Source organism: Microtus pennsylvanicus, chromosome 5 (genome assembly GCF_037038515.1).
Source record: "Microtus pennsylvanicus isolate mMicPen1 chromosome 5, mMicPen1.hap1, whole genome shotgun sequence".
Classification (NCBI taxonomy): Eukaryota; Metazoa; Chordata; class Mammalia; order Rodentia; family Cricetidae; genus Microtus; species Microtus pennsylvanicus.
Window position 1 is genome coordinate 82477133 of NC_134583.1, and position 17198 is coordinate 82494330.

At 52.9% G+C, this 17198-nt stretch overlaps 3 protein-coding genes across 4 annotated transcripts in view; 2 read left to right on the forward strand and 1 right to left on the reverse strand.

Moving 5' to 3' along the window:
• The window catches only part of Deaf1 (DEAF1 transcription factor), a 30169-nt gene extending 29198 nt beyond the window's left edge, over positions 1–971 (reverse strand). The window contains exon 1 of the mRNA XM_075972746.1: positions 551–971. Coding sequence (XP_075828861.1) covers positions 551–839 — 289 coding nt within the window. The 5' untranslated portion in view covers positions 840–971. The remainder of the gene's footprint in view (positions 1–550) is intronic.
• Positions 972–1322: 351 nt separating this feature from the next.
• Tmem80 (transmembrane protein 80) lies at positions 1323–10256 on the forward strand. Its single transcript, XM_075972747.1, has 5 exons — positions 1323–1535; positions 5965–5984; positions 6664–6757; positions 6840–6932; positions 8563–10256. Exons 1-5 carry the CDS (start codon positions 1517–1519, stop codon positions 8766–8768), a joined length of 432 nt encoding a protein of 143 aa, XP_075828862.1. The 5' UTR covers positions 1323–1516; the 3' UTR covers positions 8769–10256.
• A 2044-nt stretch (positions 10257–12300) lies between these two features.
• The window catches only part of Eps8l2 (EPS8 signaling adaptor L2), a 21993-nt gene continuing 17095 nt past the window's right edge, over positions 12301–17198 (forward strand). For both annotated transcript variants that reach the window (XM_075972743.1, XM_075972745.1), the window contains exons 1-4: positions 12301–12427; positions 15236–15296; positions 15412–15467; positions 16280–16344. In XM_075972743.1, the coding sequence (XP_075828858.1) occupies positions 15253–15296; positions 15412–15467; positions 16280–16344 (165 nt within the window). In that variant the 5' untranslated portion in view covers positions 12301–12427; positions 15236–15252. The remainder of the gene's footprint in view (positions 12428–15235; positions 15297–15411; positions 15468–16279; positions 16345–17198) is intronic.

Below are 17198 nucleotides of genomic sequence, written 5' to 3' on the forward strand. Positions count from 1 at the left end.
ATTGAGAAAGTTCCAAAAGGGTTAAAAAAAAATATTGCAGAGAGGTACATTCACACAAGGGAAAAAAAAAATTGTATACAGTGCTGTGCCAGGCTAGTGGAGTGTGCAAGATGGGTATGCAGGGCATTGGGAGGTGTGTGTGTGTTTGTGTGTGCAAGATGGGTGTGCAGCAGAGCATTGTGAGGTGCAGGGCAGGGACAGAGCAAGTGTGCAAGACATGATGAAGTGCATGGGCAGGCTCAGAGTAGGTGTGCAGGGCACTGCGAGGTGCGTGGGCAGGTGTGAAGTGCGTAGGTAGGTGCAGAGCATGTGCACAGGGCAGGTGGGAGGTGCACAGACAGGAGTAGGGCAGGTGTGCAGGGCATTGTGAGGTGCACTGCAAGCACAGGTGCTGAGCAGATGTGCAGGACAGGTGGAAGAGAGCTTTCCTGTGAGACAGATGTGCATGACAGATGCATAAAGCATATGGGAAGCGGCCTGTACGTGGTGCATGTGTTCAGGGCTTGTACGCGGGAACCCGGTGAGGCGCGAGGCCGGCGGGCGCACTTGCCTGCGAAGGCGGCGGCGGCGGCGGCCTCATCGGGGCTGGGCAGAGCCTCGGTACCCATATCCATGTGCCCAGATTCGGCCGCCATCACCGCCACAGCCGTGACCCGCCGCGTCTCGCGCTCCGCCTCGGAGTCCGCGTCCTCCTCCGAGTCCTCGTCTCTGCTTAACACCGGCTCCTCCGCCTCGCTTTCCGCTGCGGCCGCGGCCGCCGCCGCTACAGCGGCCGCGGCCGCCACCGCTGCCGCCTCGGCCAGGCCCAGCTGTTTTGCCGCCGAGTCCGAGTCCTCCATACGGACTCCGCCGAGTCCGCCCGAAGGCGCCGTCCGGGACCGCCCGAAGCGCCAAGCGCCGAGCCCGAAGCGGGGCCCGAAGAGGCCGCCCGAGTTGGGCCGAGGCCGCCCGAAGCCACCGCCCGAGCAGCGACCGAAGAGGACGTCTGACGTCCCCCGAACCAAGCCGAAGTCGCCCGCCGAGCAGGGACGACGTCCCGAGTATAGTACCGAGAAGCTCCGAAGTTTCCCGAAGTGAAGAGTCGAGTCAGTACGAATGATTCCGAAGCTTCACGAAAGCTTACGAGCGTTTCTTCCTCGCTGCCTAGGAGGCTAGTCTGATTGTGGTCACCGGCCGATAGGGCTGGTCGGCTCTGGGTAGTATCTCGCCGACTTCTAACCAAGCCTGACTTCGCCGACCGACCCTGGAGCCACTCGATTTTTCCAACCCCCTCTGGAGGCGGCGGAAGCCGAGCTCACACGAGGTCTAGCCGAACTCCGCCGAATGTCTCCGAGCAGAGTTCTTCGGAGCCTCAGTGTCCGCCTCCTTCTGTCCGAAAGCTTCCGAGTGTTGCCGGACGGAAGAATCGGGCCTCGGCAGCGGTCGGACGCCCTCAGCACCGCGGGGCGGGAGGAGCGAAGATGGCGGGAGGGTGCGGCCAAGAGGCTGCTGGGATTGTGGCGGACCCAGCGGCAAAATGGCGGCCATGCGGCCAGGTGAGGCGGGCGGGGCTATACTGGCGCCGGGATAATGTGATCGTGCTGTCGCGATGAGAGGCCATTTGGGCTGGCGCTGCAACTCCCTTAATTGTCACCTCGCCATTCCTGGCCCTGATGACTGAAGCCCACTACTCCAGATTTCTGCAGCGGAGTTGGGGGGAGGGGCATGTCTTCCGGTTGGGTGTGGGCGTGGGGCTTCGGGGAGCCAGCGGCTTCCCTGAAGCTCGTCGGACATACCAGTGACATACCTGAGGTACACGCTGGGGGACCCCAGATATAACCTACAACACCTTCTGTGCACCCACCGGAGACTCACCCAGGGTACACTACCGTCGCACACCGACACAACCATAGGTCACTAAAGTTGACATGCATGGCATACCTGCGGGCATGGCATACCTGCGGGACATCCTGAGCACACCCGCTGCTCACCTCGTGTACACCCTTGATACACCCCGTTTCTCACCAGATGCTACACCCTTGGCACGCCGGACTAGGATACTGAGGTTCCCCGGGACAAAACCATAACACATTTTCAGCTCACCCCTGGCATAGCTGCAACTCACCCCAGGTATAAGGATAAGTAGGAATCAAGTGTGTGGGAAGAAGTAAAAGGTGATGATTTAGACTACCTCCAACAACTAGAGCAGGCTTGCGCCAGAGACACGGCTCTCAAGTTCTGGCCACTTGGTGGTCAGGGCACGGGATCCAATCACTCAATGACCAGAGTTCAAGACAACACATTACATACTTTCGGCTGGGTTTTTGTAGCTAAGGTTAGGTAGGGAAAGGGGCGCTTGGCAAGTGCATAATAGGTAAGTTATCTGTTTTCCCTAGACAAACCGGTTTTGAACTTCAGGGTCTGCTATCCCTTTTTGCAACCATGGAGTGTCTCGGATAGGGCACGACTGCTGCTCTTCTGGACTCGGGTGTCTGGAATCAGAGTCAGCTGCTCTTCCTCTGCCGTGCTCAGAGAGCTGACTTCCTGGAACTCTGAGCTAAGTCTCAGGGCCTTGGCTTTTGGTAGGATTCTTTGACCAGGTGCAGCCATGACACACCTGCTGTTTGCCCTGGGATACACCATGGCAAACGGCAAGTCACCGCAGATTTATTCATGGCATGCCTCTTGTGCTGGGACATACTCACGATATTCATAGCTTACATTCAGCTCACCCCAAGCACATCTCTAGTCCTCCCCGGTGTAATATTAGGTTGGTGGCCTCAACCAAGCCCCAACATCCATCTTTGGAAGGCCCCTCCCCTGGGAGTTGCCTTGGTCCAGACTCAACCTCCAGAAAACCCACCAAGTGCCAACCCCTCCCCAGGGAGGCTTGTCTTAAGAATATTTCTAACACCCGGCCCATCCATGGCATACCTGAGGTACACCACTAGCATACCCGGTACACAACAGACACACCATGGCATACTGTCAGCTTACCCTGCATGAATGCACACACACATACACACGCATTCATGCCCCCTGGCTTACTTGAGTTCTGGGCAGCCAGAGCTGCTGTAGCTCACATTTCACCCAGGCCCAATGAGGATCCTCGGGCTGGGCCCAGATGATGGATGGGCAGACAGAGCCAGGTGTCAGCAGTGTGGGTCAGAAGCTGGTCTCAGCCAATTCGGACCTGTGCCTGTCCATCCATCCATCCATCCTCCCAAATGTTCCTCAAGGGGACAAATTTCGGAAATGTGATTGTACTATACGTGCAGCCTAGAGTGCCTGGCACTTACTGCCGTGCGGCTCTGTGTGATATCTGCCGCGGACCTGGAAGTGCTATTCTTGTGTACTTGTTTATGGGAAAAAGTAACTCCTGGGTGAGAAAGCCTTCTTGGAATTAAGTCACATAAAAGGCCCAGTTTCCAGGCTAGGCTGTTGGCCCACTCCACTTATGCAGCAGTGTGAGAGACTGAGTCAGGAAGATGGCCGTGAGTTCCAGACAGGCAGGTCAGAGCCACAGAGTGAGGCCCTGTCTCAAATAAAAATAAAAAGTATAATCCTAGCACTTGGGAGACTGAGGCAGGAGTATAAATTCTAGGTCAGCCTGAGCTACATAGGGGATCTTGTTCCCAGAAAAGAAAAAAAATCATACCAGAAGAGGGATATGTAGCCTTTGTCACACCAAGAAAACATGAGTTTCTGCCTTGTATCTGTCGGTAGCTAGCTGCACAGCGATTATCAAAAATCATTGATAAAAGTGTTAAATCCCAAAAGCCAGACAGATGAACTTCTGTAGGTTTGAATGTGTTAGAATTATTTTAATTAATCAAATCAGTTATTTTAAAATGCTATTTAAGCTTGGTGTAGTGGAGCATGCCTTTAATTAAACCACTCAGGAGGCAGAGGCAAGCAGATCTCTGTGAGTTCAAGGCCAGCTTGGTCTACATAATGAGTTCTGGGAAAGGCAGGCCACGTAGTGAGAGCCTGTCTCAGAAAATAAAAAACATGCTATTTGAGGGGGTGATTTTTGTTCATTTGTTTTTGTTGTTGTTTTGTTTGGTTTGGTTTGGTTTTGGTTTTTCGAGACAGGGTTTCTCTGCAGCTTTGGAGACTGTCTAGGAATTTACTCTAACTCACAGAGATCTGCCTGCCTCTGCCTCCAAGTGCTGGGATTAAAGGCATGCGCCACCACCGCTCAGTGCCATTTGAGGGTTTTATACAGTATTTTTTAATGTTTCATTATTTGTATGTGGAAGGAAGCACTTGAGTGCAAGGCGCCCACAGACGCCAGAAGAAGGCATTAGATTTCCTGGACCTGAAATTATAGACATTTGTGGCTGCCTGATGTGGATGCTGGGAACCAAACTTGGGTCTTAGCAAGAGCAATATGTGCTTTTACCAGCTAACCATACTGTAGAAAATACAGAATTTTCCCCCAAGTCTCACAATTTCGATCTTTAGCAATGAACACCCAGCAGATATGATTTAAATGTTCCTGCCACTTTCTAGGGGATGTTGGGAATGAGATCCAGGACTTTCACATGCTAGACAAGTCCTGATATTAGGACATACACCCTAGTCCTGGTACTAGGACATACACCCTAGTCCTGGTACTAGGTATTATAAAAGGATCCAAAGGGAGGCTGGAGCGATGACTCAGTTGTTAAGAGCTCTGGCTGCTCTTGCAGAGGACTCAGGTTTGATTCCCAGAACCCACATGGCAAGTCACAGCTATCTATAACTTCAGTCCCAGGGGATCTGACACACTCTTCTCACCTCTGCTGGCACTTCATGCAGGAGGTGCACAGACATACCTAGAGGAAAGCAGGAAATTTAAAAAATTGAAAAAGGTTTCACTAGGTGGTTGTGGCACACAACTTGAATTGTAGCCCTTGGGAGGCAGAGACAGATGGATTTCTGTGGGTTTGAGGCCAGCCTGGTCTACAGAGTAAGTCCCAAGACAGGCTCCAAAGCTACAGAGAAACTCTGTCTCAAGAAAGAAAGAAAGGAAGGAAGGAAGGAAGGAAGGAAGGAAGGAAGGAAGGAAGGAAGGAAGGAAGGAAAAGGATTCAAAGAAAAGAAACCCCCAATTAATGTAAAGCCAACCCAAATGATGACAGGTATCTAGGTAGCCTAGTTTAGCTGGGCCTGGAAAAGAACGGATCATGTTTACTAGCGCACCCTGTGGAAACTTGATGCCACTCCAGTCACACTTGGCTTCCTGCTCCCACACGTGTGCCTGCTAGGAGGCTGTCCAAAGGCTGTTACTAATGTCCTGTGTTTACCAGTTGATGACTCGCCCATGCAAGAGTCCACATCTCCAGAGTAGACAGCTTCAAGCTGGCCTTCGAAGTCAAGTGACCCACATAATCTCACCGAGGCACCACTTCCTTTTCTGTTGCAACCCCAGGGAGGACAGGGGACAGCACAGAAGATGAATATACCTTGGGTTCGGGTGCTGCTCTGTAATGCTCAGGAGGCAGCCTCTTTTATAGGCGGTTTTGGCCAAATTGGGAGATTTTATGGTATGCATTCACATGTAGAGACGTGCAGGGCGTGAGCCTGCAGCTGTGTGAGCCTCCAGACAGGCGGCCTGACCCAGGTCACATTCCATCGAGGGATGGGCCAGGCAGATTTTCATGTACAAAACTTCAGACTCAGAGTCTCAAGGGAGGCTCTATTACACCCTGGCGCTGACCCTCACAGGCCAAGGGAGGCTAACACCTGCACAGAGCATGGGCCATTCTAAGAGGCTGCAGAGTTACATGGATGGTTTAAAAAGTACCCCCTCTAGACAGCTGGCTTGGGGATGCGAATCAGATTCCATCAGAAAGCAGTGCCCTAGGAGGGAGAGATGCAGAGGTGATTGGAGACCCTAGCTGCGGCCATCATTCACGTCCATCTATAAACATGGAATCAGAGAACTAAATGCCTGCCACGTTGCTGTCGATGTCTTACTGGCCATCCTTTGTCTTCCAGGGAGAGGCTCCTTCAAGGTGGTATCCTGCTGCTGCTTCCCAAGACCTTGACCAAGCATAGCCCCTTTAGGGCAGCACCACACTGATTAGCTGGCCTGGCACCCTCAGCGCTCTGCCTTTTTGTGTCTTTCATGTCCCCCCCCCCTTTTTTTTGTTAAATTCTGACTAGTAACTTGTAAGAAGGAGAGGTGTTCCCTGGTGTGCTGGCTCTGTCACCCACCAGCTCAGCCCTCTTCCCCTTCATAGGCCTGGTACATTAGGGGATGCCCATTTGCTTGCCACCAACCAAACCTACATAGCAGGAGGCGAAAACCCCTTACTTTGAATGGCCAAGTAATACATTTTCTCTAAAGAAAATGAAATGGGTCCTCTTTGTAACTCATGATGTGAATCAGGATGAAGAAATCCCCCTGTCCTGCCTGCATCTGCTGAGGACTGGGGTACTTAGGCCATGTGCTAACAGGTTGGGAGGGATCCAGCATCACTCTTGTGACCACTAGGTGCCCTCAGGTGAGCACTCCAGGAGCCCATGTAGCAGTAGAAGCCCCAGGTAGGCAGGGGCCAGTGGCTGGAGTCCACCCTCTTAGAATTACCCAAACCTGCTGATCTGCAGCTCTGGGGGGCTGGATAGGCCCCTTTGTTGGCCACCTGAGTAGTTGTACCCCATTGGTGAGCTTAAGGATCCTTGATTACTCGCCAGCTCTCGTCAGTTCCTCTTCAGATGCTGTTTCACCTCAGTGGGCTGTACTATGCCCTGTACTTCCTAGCTACATTCCTGATGATTACATATAAAAGTAAGTTATGAGTGCTGGGCCCTTCAAAGGAATTGTGCCCCTGATACACTTATCTGAGTTCTGGCTCTGTGTGTGTTCCTAGGTCAGGTTTTCAGTTATCCTTTTAACTGTCTGGTCCTGGATCTGGTTCTCTTGCTTCTGATGGGGATTCTTGAAGTAGCTCGGCTATATCTAGGTGAGTTGACTGTGAAACCGTAAAATGCTTGTGGTCCCATAGGTGTTCTTTCAAACTTTCTAAACCTTTAAATATTGATCATTTTATAGTGTGAGTCTTGGAGATATTTCCATCCAGGCCGCTCTACCAGGTGCTTCGCAGTGTTACCTTTTGGAGTCATTGAAGTACTAAACATTTGTTCAGATTCTTGGCTCCAAGAATAACGGCACTGGTGATGTCCTCCTGTCTGGAAGGATGTGTATACTAACGCTGTGCTCGGACCAGAAGCTCAGCCTAAAGCGAGAGCTCCACGATGCTCCCCTGAGCTCCCCTCATTCCTATTGGCTCAGCAGTCAGGGGGAACATCTGGTAGAGGGGGAGTCTGCCTCCCCAAGCCCACTCGGTATCACATCAGCTCCCAATTTGAGTCCAGTCTTAGTCTGTTGCCTCTATCTATCTATCTATCTATCTATCTATCTATCTATCTATCTATCTATCTATCCATACATCTCTCTATACAGTCCTACGTAACTAAGGCTGGTCTTGAACTCCTGATCCTTCTGTCTCTTCCTCCTGAGTGTTGATTGTAGGCATGCATCATCATGTCCAGTTTTTATGCATTGGTAGGATCAAACCCAGGGCTCACACATGCTAGGTAAGCACTGTATCCCCATCCATTCCTGTTTTTCTGAGTCACACAGTTCACTTAGATCAGGGTTACGGTCAGAAGAGGTAGGTTCTGATAGACAAGGAGTGCAGAAGTAAAACCTGGAAGTCCTCCTCCCAGAGCTAGCTGCAGCGATGAGCAGGCGTCTAGGTCTCTAGCTCTGCTCCTGCTCTTCCCTGCACTCAGTGGCAGGCAATGTAAATGAGGCTCCTCACCCAGGTCCATTGCACTTTGAGGCTCTGATCGCTTTCCTTTGATTGGATCTGTTACCTTCCCTCCCTGTCTGCTGGGAGTAGCAAGTATCCTGTCTGTGTCTCTTAGACAGAGCCCCAGTGTCTACTACTGTGGACTGTGCTGGAGCTTGCACTTCTTTCTCAGTAGGCAGTGCTGCCCATAGGCTGCAGAGACGGGCATTGTGTCAATGAAGAGTCAGGCCAACCCCTGCAGTGCCCTCTCTAGGGGTCTGTCATCATTGGACTTCTCCAAGCACTTGGCACTCAGCAGGCCCCTCAGATGCCCAGGGCTGGGGCCAGTGGGCCTTCAGTTCCCCAGCTGCTGGGGTTAGCAGACCCCCAGCACCTCTAGCAGCTGGTCAGCTATTAGCAGCTCCAAGTTGGCATTTTCCATGACTGACCCAGTTGTTTGTAATGTTTTTAATAAGAACTCATGAAATTTTCCAGAACCAGCCTGCCTTAGCCCAGAGTAAAATATTTTTAGATATTTTAAACAAAATCCTTTTGATTCCACTTGGATTTAGAAAAGGTGGAGATGCCCACAGTTTTAAATCCACACTGTTTGTGTCTCAAGAGTACAGAATCTAAGATTTATCCATTTGGTACTTTCTGATACGACGTGGCCCTGATGAACAGTTTTCCCAGATCCCATGAATTCATTGCCCCTTAGCAACCACAGTACCCAGAGCTCGGCAGATGGTGGGGTGTCCTGAAGCCCCTGCCTTAACCTCATGTTTGCTTTCTTTTCCAGGCACAAAAGGCAACCTGACGGAGTCTGAAGTGCCACTGGCTGCCAGCCTGGCATTCACAGCAGCCAGTGTCCTCCTTTCTGTTTACTTCCTGCTCTGGCAGACCTTGGTACTGTGGATGGACTCGGTCCTCAGCACCATTCTCCTGGTGCTACATGGGCTGGAGGCTGGCTTGCAGGTGGTGGTCATTGCTGACTTCATCAGGTAGATGGACCAGGATAACCTACACAGCAGTGCTCCTCAGCCTCCAGCCAACTCCTTTGCTCTCAGACACAATGGGTATCTTTTTTTTAATTGATTGTCTATAAATGGATTTAGGTGGTTTATAAACCTTTTTTAGTGAGCGGGAGTACAGGAACCAGGGAGGGTCAAACTGTTAGGAGTTTAGGTGTTGAAGATGGTTATCATGGACAGTAGTCAACCCCAGAGATGTCCACTCCTGTTGTATGGCCAGGGTCCTGGCTATAGCAGCAGGAACACCAGTGATCACCAGGCCATTGGAAGGCCAAGTCTTTCAGGAAGTCAACACTGGGGGCAGCCCAGCTGCTCCACCCTATCTCAGCCCTATAAATGCAGCATCTTGGCAGGAGGACTTGGCTGTGTTGGTCTGTCACCGTGTGTTTTCTCACAGGAATTGCTGACTTCCGTGCTTCCCACACTAACCCTGCTTCTTGTTCTGAAAACCTGCTGTACTCTGTAGCCAGGCCTTTGTCCAGGCCTGGGATCCCTCTGAAGTTGCAGGATGGCAAGCTTTGTGTTCCAGGGTCCCTCCAGTTTGGCTCCCTGTAAGGCCAGTCCTGAATAAAACTGTTTGGTTTCCAAAAGGAAACAAAAGCAAATGTATGCCGGGTGGGATGGCACACAACACCTTTAATCCCAGCACCCAGGAGGCAGAGGCAAGCATATCTTTTTAAGTTCAAAGCCAGCCTGATCTACAGTATGGTGAATTGCAGATCAGCCAGGGTTACATAGTGAAACTTCGTCTTAAAAAAAAAAAAAGTGGAGGGAGCTGAAGAGATGGCTCAGCAGTTAAGAGCACTGGCTGATCTTCCAGAGAACCCAGGTTCCATTCCCAGCACCCACATGGCAGCTCACACTTGTCTATAATTCCAGTTCCAGTGGATCCAACATCATCACACAGACACATATGCAGGCAAAACACCAATGCACATAAAATAAAAATAGATTATTTTTTAAAGAGTGAACAGGACAGAGAGCCATATATTGTGATGTTCACTTCAGCCTCTTTTGGTGGGGGTGGGCCGTAGGGGACAGAGACAGTGGAAGACCAGTTCTCAGTCTGGGAAGTCTGTCACAGTCTACTAAACTGCCGTTTTGTCAAGTGCCAAGTGAATTCCATCTCATCTCTTGCTTCTCTAGTCCTAACCCATTTTTTCTTAAAAACTATTTAAGCAGTTTTTTTTTTACAGGTTCTTTCATTTGTGTCTGTTACATGTTTTCTATTTGTGATACTATGTTCAAATATCTAGTTTCTCTTTTAAAAAAATAAATAACTGGGGGCTGGAGAGATTGCTCAGAGGTTAAGAGCATTGCCTGCTCTTCCAAAGGTCCTGAGTTCAATTCCCAGCAACCACATAGTGGCTCACAACCATCTGTAATGGGGTCTGGTGCCCTCTTCTGGCCTGCAGGCATACACACAGAAAGAATATTGTATACATAATAAATAAATATTTTTAAAAAATAGATAAATAAATAAATAACTATGCTGTCATGATTTTGTCTTAATTATAACCACCTACCTTCTGCCCAGGTCCAGTATATAGGAGTCCATCCTGTTGTCACTTCTTAACCCTATCCTGGGACTTGTCCTGATACCTCTACCTGTCTTCTCTCCACCCCAGTAACCATCCAGAAGCCTGCCTGTGAAGTGTGTTGAGAGTGGTAGGTTGCTGGGCCATCAAGAGCCTTCTCTGGGTTCTGCATAGGGAACCATCTATGCCCATGGGTCCTTGGCTGGTTTCCTTTAACCCACACCTCCTGGAGACCACGGTGAAGATCAGGATGGCCTGAAGATATTCTCTCCCTGTCCCACAGGCAGGCTTAGGAAGGACCAGTGACCTAGAAAGCCTAGGGGCACTTTCCTCCCCTTTGACCCTGCGGCTTGAGCAAGTATCATCGCCTGGGTGTGCAAAATGGACTAAGGCTAATGGCTCTGGGGGGCTCAGCCACTCCCTGCAGCTCAAGTCAGGACCTCTCTTGGGAAGGAAGCTTGCCAACTTCACATAATAAGCCAGAGTTTCAAGCCTTTAACACCTTTACTCTTGTGGCGCGCCTTTAACCCCAGCACTCAGGAGGCGGAGGCAGGCAGATTTCTGTGAGTTTGAGGCCAGCCTGGTCTACAGAGTTCCAGAGCAGCCAGGGCTGTTAGGTAGAGAAACCCTATCTCGATAAAAACCAACAAAACAAAACAAAACACCTCTACTCTTACTGGCCACATGGAGGTGGTGTTTCTGGTGGCCCAGAGAGGGCGTCAGCTGCTACTACCAGCTTGGGCTGCCTCACAGCAAAGTCAGTGAGCACTAGAAGCGGCACTAGGGAGCCCCACACTTCACCCAATTCCAGCTCTGCCGAGGAATGCCAGGGCCGACACAAACCCCTGCCCCTCCCTTTCCACAGCCAAGCACTTGACCTCTGCTTGCTGGGCCAGGGCAAGGTCACAGGCAGAGCAAGATTGGGCCAGTTCTGTGAGGTCAGCTGTAAGGGCTGGGAACCAGGAAGCATCTCTGGGGCTCATCGGTAGCCGGGCTTGGAGGACCAAGTCCACTTCTGCCACCCTTCTGTCCAGCCTACCTGTGGCATCCCAGAGTGTGTCAGGTGGGTCAGACATGCTGCTGGCCCTGGAGGACAGAGCACTCAATGCCCTAGGGAGGGCTGACTGCCCGCCCAGGACAAACATGCCAGGGCCCTGCCTTCTGGGACTGTAGCCTGGGACCCTGACTTCCTGGCAGCACCCATTTCCTCTACCCCAACTCTGGGAACAATAGCCGGGGCCTTAGAGTCCCTGTTCACGTAAGGGCAGTACCCTTGGCTAGCGGACCATAACTCCATTTTTCCCCCCAGTCAACTAGTTTCGGCTCTAAATTCACCCAACTCCGGTCCGAGCTGTCAGCAGAGTGGGCAGGGTATTCTGGGAGCTAACATGGTGAGGACAGGTAGCCGGGTTCTCCATAAACAGCCCATCTCTCAGGGATAGGTAGATACTTTTTAGGAGCTCCTGTATGTGAAGAAGGGAGAGGCCCGCATCCGGGAGTTAAAAGCTCCTAGACTCAAAAGCCTTGAACACAAAATCCCAGGCCCCAGACTGAACCACTAAAGAGCTCTGTCCCAGGCAACTTGCGGGTGGAGGGCACCTGATAGGGTCTTGGTTGAGAGCTCCCGCATGACTGCAACCCTCATAAGCTTCATCCAGTACTGCCCCTGCAGGCCGATCCAGGTCCCCACCTGCTACTGCAGCTTAGCCTGTTAGAGCAGCTGGGCCGCACCCTGCACTTCAGGGCCAGCTGCGATGGGGCCCCAGGTGCTTTTAGGGACCGCTGGGAGGACAGATGAAGGCGAGGGAGGAGGAACTGTGCTATGCAGAGGGGGGGGGGACGATATGGGGAGGGGAGTGGTGCCCCAGGCCCGCCCCCTTCCTTCAGCCTCCCTGGTGCCTACTCCCGGGTGACTCGGTAACCTGTCGCTCAGGTTCCTCCTCTCACAGCCCCGCCCCGGCCTATCCGGCCCAGCAGAGGTCCCGCCTGTCCGGGGAGAGGGAGCTCCACCGCCGGTGAGGCTCTGACAGACGGCCGGGCTGACAGACTGACCTAGGGGACTAGCCAAGCGCAGGCGCTGGCTGCCGGCGAACAGGTGAGCGCTTCCTCCAGGGAGTTTGCCAATCTGGGCCTCAGTTTCCCAGAGTGGCCATGGGATATGGATCTCTGTCCCGAGATCCTGGGTCTGGCGCTGGGTTTGGAGGGCAATCCAGCACCGGAGCTGAGGACACCTGAGCGTGAGGTTTGGGATGATCTGGATCGCGGGACTCTGGGGACAGCTTAAGCCTAGGTTTGGGGGTTCCGGATGGGGAATGGGGCATAGAAACTTGGGAGAGAGGCTGGGCCTGAGCCTCCCTTGGACTTTTAGCTCAAGAACCGCTCGGCTGGGGCCCGGCGGTCCAGCGGGCGGCGGCCAGTGTTCAGTGATATTTTTAAGCCGGTGGTGTGTGACTCACTCGCCCTGGTCCCGGCCCCCTCCCAGCCCTGGAGCGGATGAGGGGAACCTGGCAGTTGACAAGAGAGGTGGTGAGGAAGGGAGGGCCTTCATTCCATCCAGCAGGCTGGACCTTCTTCAGGATCTGACTGTGGCGTGGGCATACCACCCAAGTGCCTGAAGGTTGACTTTTCCTGCCTGTCTGAGCCCAAAAGAAACCCAGAGCCAGGGAAACATCAGGCTGGGTCAGTCTCCAGGCCAGAGTCGGGGTGTGGAGTCTCAGGGGAGCAGGGAGAAGCTATGGTGCAGGAGACCCTGAAGGGAGATCAGCTAGGGCCATCCACAGCTTGGCTGCCCAAGGTCCCTGGGACTCACTAGTCTGTGCTATACACAAAGGTTTCCCCGGAGGCAGAGAAGGGGAAGGCACGGCCACAGACCATCTCTCTACCATCTCCCCCTTGCAACCTTCTTTGACTGTGGAGGGAGGCAGGGCACTGCTGGGGCCCCTCCCACACTAGACTCTGTGGTCCTACCTTGTGCACAGACCTCTGCTAGTCCTGTCTATTGTCTAGCACTGGTCGGCCCACCCCTCCGAGCGGCCTGGGTCTCTTCAGGGGCACCCAGCCCCTCCCACCAATAGCTTTCCAGTTCGGCTCAGCCTCTACTGCTCCCACCTGAAGATTCCTGAACTTTGCTCCCTGAGTAGAACCCAGGCAGGACCCAAGGGACTCCCCCATGCCATTCCAGGGCCACACCCAGCTCCCACGAGGACAGCCAAGAACCCAGGTGACTAAACTGACCCCTCCCCAAGGTCACTCAGCGTGTGTAGCTGGAATTTGAACTTGGAGCCAGTTCTTCCGCCCTCCTTGCCCTGCCAGGGCCTCCTCCCCTTCCACTGCCGAACCTACCACGAGCTCTAACGTGCCGGGCCTCCCTTCAACCCGGAAAACAGTAAAACACCTACTGGGCCTGGGTGTTCCATCTTCACCAGCAATGGATTATATGGATTTCCTGCTCCCCGCCCCCCTTTAGCTGTAGAAGCCTCCTGGGAGTGAGTCTTCTGCAGGCTAGAAGTAGCCCCAGTGTCATCCCTAAGGTCCTGGCCTACTTTCCCCAAGGGCAGGCCCACGTGTCCAAGCCTGTTCAGAGTCTGTGTGCCTTCAGGCCTGGGTCTCTAGCAGTTTGTTTTGCCCTGGTGTGTGTATTCCTGGCCCCACGTGCCTGGTGCCCTTGGCTGAGCTAGCCAGGAATCCCAGTAAGCAAACACCAGGGCTCACCTACTGAGGTCATGAGCATTCCGGACATTCTCCATGGGTAGGTGGACCTAGAAATCTGGCCCAGCCTCTTCAAGGTAGGACCTGGGGTGGGGGGAGGAGAGCAGTAGGAGAGCTGTCAAGGTAAGGGCCTCAGTCCTCACCTCCTGGGAGCCCACCCTCTCAAGACCAGGTCAAACCAGAAAGTACTAGAATATGGGAGGCCTGCACCTGAGCCCTCATACCAGTACCCTGGCTGGCAGCCTGGCTCTAGCATACCGAAACGCTAAAGCTAGTAGAGATGGCAGCATTGCTAATAGCGTCAGACAGAGGTAGACAGTATGTGGACTCAAGACCTCAGGGAAAGCTGGCCACAGAGCCCCAGAAGGACAGCCAGAAATGCTGCCTACCTGTCTCTCCAGGGGCATGAAGGCAGCCTATGGCTGAAGGTCTTTCCAGCTCTCATTTGATTAGAGGCTACTCTCGGCCACCAGCTTCTGTTATTTCAGAGAAGGGCCCAGGTCTAGGCTATAAGGAAAATTTGCTCACATTGATGGCCAGGCTTCAAAATGTACCTGGGGGAGGTCAGGGCTGGGAAGTCTACTCAGGGAGGAACCTTGCATATGGTCACCTGGGTTTGAACTGAGGAGGCCAACAACCCCCAAAACTTCTGCCCTACAACAAGTCTGTTTAGGCTCTCCCAAGATGGAGCTGGGGGCTGGTCTTCTTGCTGGATCTGTGGGCATGTCCACTTGTATATGTAGGAGTCCCTCGGAGTGAAGCCTGGGATAGGGCAGTAGTGGGGTCCTTCTGTGCTTTGTGCCTTCTAGGTCTCCAGCCTTACCCTCTCCTGCTGTCCTCTCTCGTGGCCTCAGGGTTTTTGAAGGAGCTGTCTTCTCCTCAGGCAGCTCCTCCTTCAAAGCCTCCCTGACAGCTTCTCAGAGTGTCCCTGCAGAGAATCAAAAGTCTGAGGCCGGGTGGGGGGTCTCCAATGCCACCAGCAACAGCATGGTCCTGGAGGACACTGTTTCCTGGGGATCCCCTGAGGAGTCTGGCCAGGCACTGAGGTTCTAGTCCCTGGATCAGGATCAAGAGAGGAGACCCAGGCCAGGAGAAAGTGTCAGCTGGGCTCCTCTGTCCTTAGGTGGAAACCAGGCACTGGGCCCTAGATTCCAGTCAGACTAACATCTGTTCTCTTTGTTCTCCTTGACTCTAGCCACCACTGGGGACACCATGAGCCAATCAGGGTCCATGAGCTGCTGCCCGGGAGCTGCCAAGTAAGTGTTGTCCTACCTCCCTTCAAGTCGTGTGTGTGTGTGTGTGTGTGTGTGTGTGTGTGTGTGTGTGTGTGTGTGATGTGAGCCTTGCCTTCATCTGCCTCTTCCTTTCTAGTGGCAGCCTGGGCCGGTCTGATGGTGTGCCCAAGATGAGCGCAAAGGACTTATTTGGTGAGTGAAATTTAAGGATGGTATGAACTTAAGGAAGATGAATGTGACCCTGGTGGTCTCATCCCTGCTTGTCACAAGGCTGAGCTCTAGCCTGGAGTGGTTCAAAGTGCCCAGAGGAGGCCTTTGGACCCTAATCCACTGAGAACTTTGGATGTCTGTCTGCAAAGCTCCTGGCCACTGAAACGGCCTCTGCTATGCTGTAAGGAGAGAGGCCTTTACAAATAATTCAAGGAGCATTAATATTGATTCCACTGGGCAGCCCTGCAACCTGATCGAGTAGGTGGGGTCAGATGGGACCCAGCTGCCAGGTATCTGCTCCAGGGGACCAGGCTCCTTCTGCTCAGCCATGCCCCTCATTTGTGCCTCTGGATGCTAGATGCTGGAAGCTGGAGGCCTGGGAAGCAGGAGCTCCAGAGAGCAGGAGTATTCCAGTGGTAGCTGCTAGGATAAGAAGGCCCCGACCTGGACTCCTTCCCTAGTGAAGTGGGCAGCCTCCATTACATAAGACTGAGTTTCCTGCCCCCACACAAACAAACCCTCAGTGACAGGCTGCTTCCCCCAACACACTCTGAATAAGTCTTTGTCTTCTGGAGCCTCAGGTCCCCAGTGGGGCCTGTCATGGGACCAAGCCAGAGGTCCCCACAGGAGCGTCAATGCTACTTTCCAGCCTGCAGTCCTCCCTATTGGCTGTGCGGGGTTCAGAAAGCAGCACCCCCATCCCAACTCTCCTCTCCTCCGTGGCCCCTGGGCGTCAAGTCCCACTAGACTGGGTCCTTCTCTTTGGGGTGCATGACATCTGTCTCTCCATCCAGAGCAGAGGAAGAAGTACTCCAACTCCAACGTCATCATGCATGAGACGTCACAGTACCATGTCCAGGTGAGGATCAGGAAACTCCCCCTCTTCCCTTTGTTCCAGGGCCAGGTAGAGAAACTGAGGCTCAGGGAGAAGTGGGAAGGGAGAACAAAGGACTGCCCATGCTGGTCTGGGGCCCAGCCACAGTGGGGAAACAGTTTTCCTCGAGGCTGAGGGAGTTCATAGTGGGGCCTGAGCCTGCTCCGGAAGCTGTTGCCTGTGGCCATGTAGCTCAAAAAAGACCATGGAAGGAAGCTGTCATCTTGGCCCCAAAACAAGGAACTGCATCGGGAGGAATATGTTGGAACAAAGACATCCTTTATTGAGGGCTACAGGGAGCCTGGATGGCACTGTTGAGTCTAGACATAACCTGTGCCCTCTGGCCAGCTGCCAGCTTGAATGGCCGTTCTCCTAGTCACTTTTAATTTGCACTGAGAATTCAAAATTTTTCTTTTGAAATGTCCTCCCGGGGCTGACTATGTTCCTAGTCACAGACTGGACTTGTAAGATAATGGTGAAGAATGACAGAAGTAGGAAGAGGAGCCCCCCAAGACGCTGGCACTGGCAAGGGGTCCCCTGTATTCCTGTCTCCTCACCCCACACAAGATCCATACCCCAGAAGGGAGGCAGATAGCTGTCCTCAGAACCTGCCTGTGTCTGTAGAATGGACCACAAGAACCATCAGGAATCCCCATGGCATCTTGATCCTGCTATCTTGAGTGTTCAAGGTTCTGCTCACCCACCTGAGTCAATGGGTCATGACATGGTGACCACAGCAACTCAGTGTCCAAGGACAGGGCATGCAGGCACAGATGGGTCACCTCATGCCTCTTCCTTTGCAGATAGTGCGCCACCCTTCTCAGCGGTAGAACTTTGTC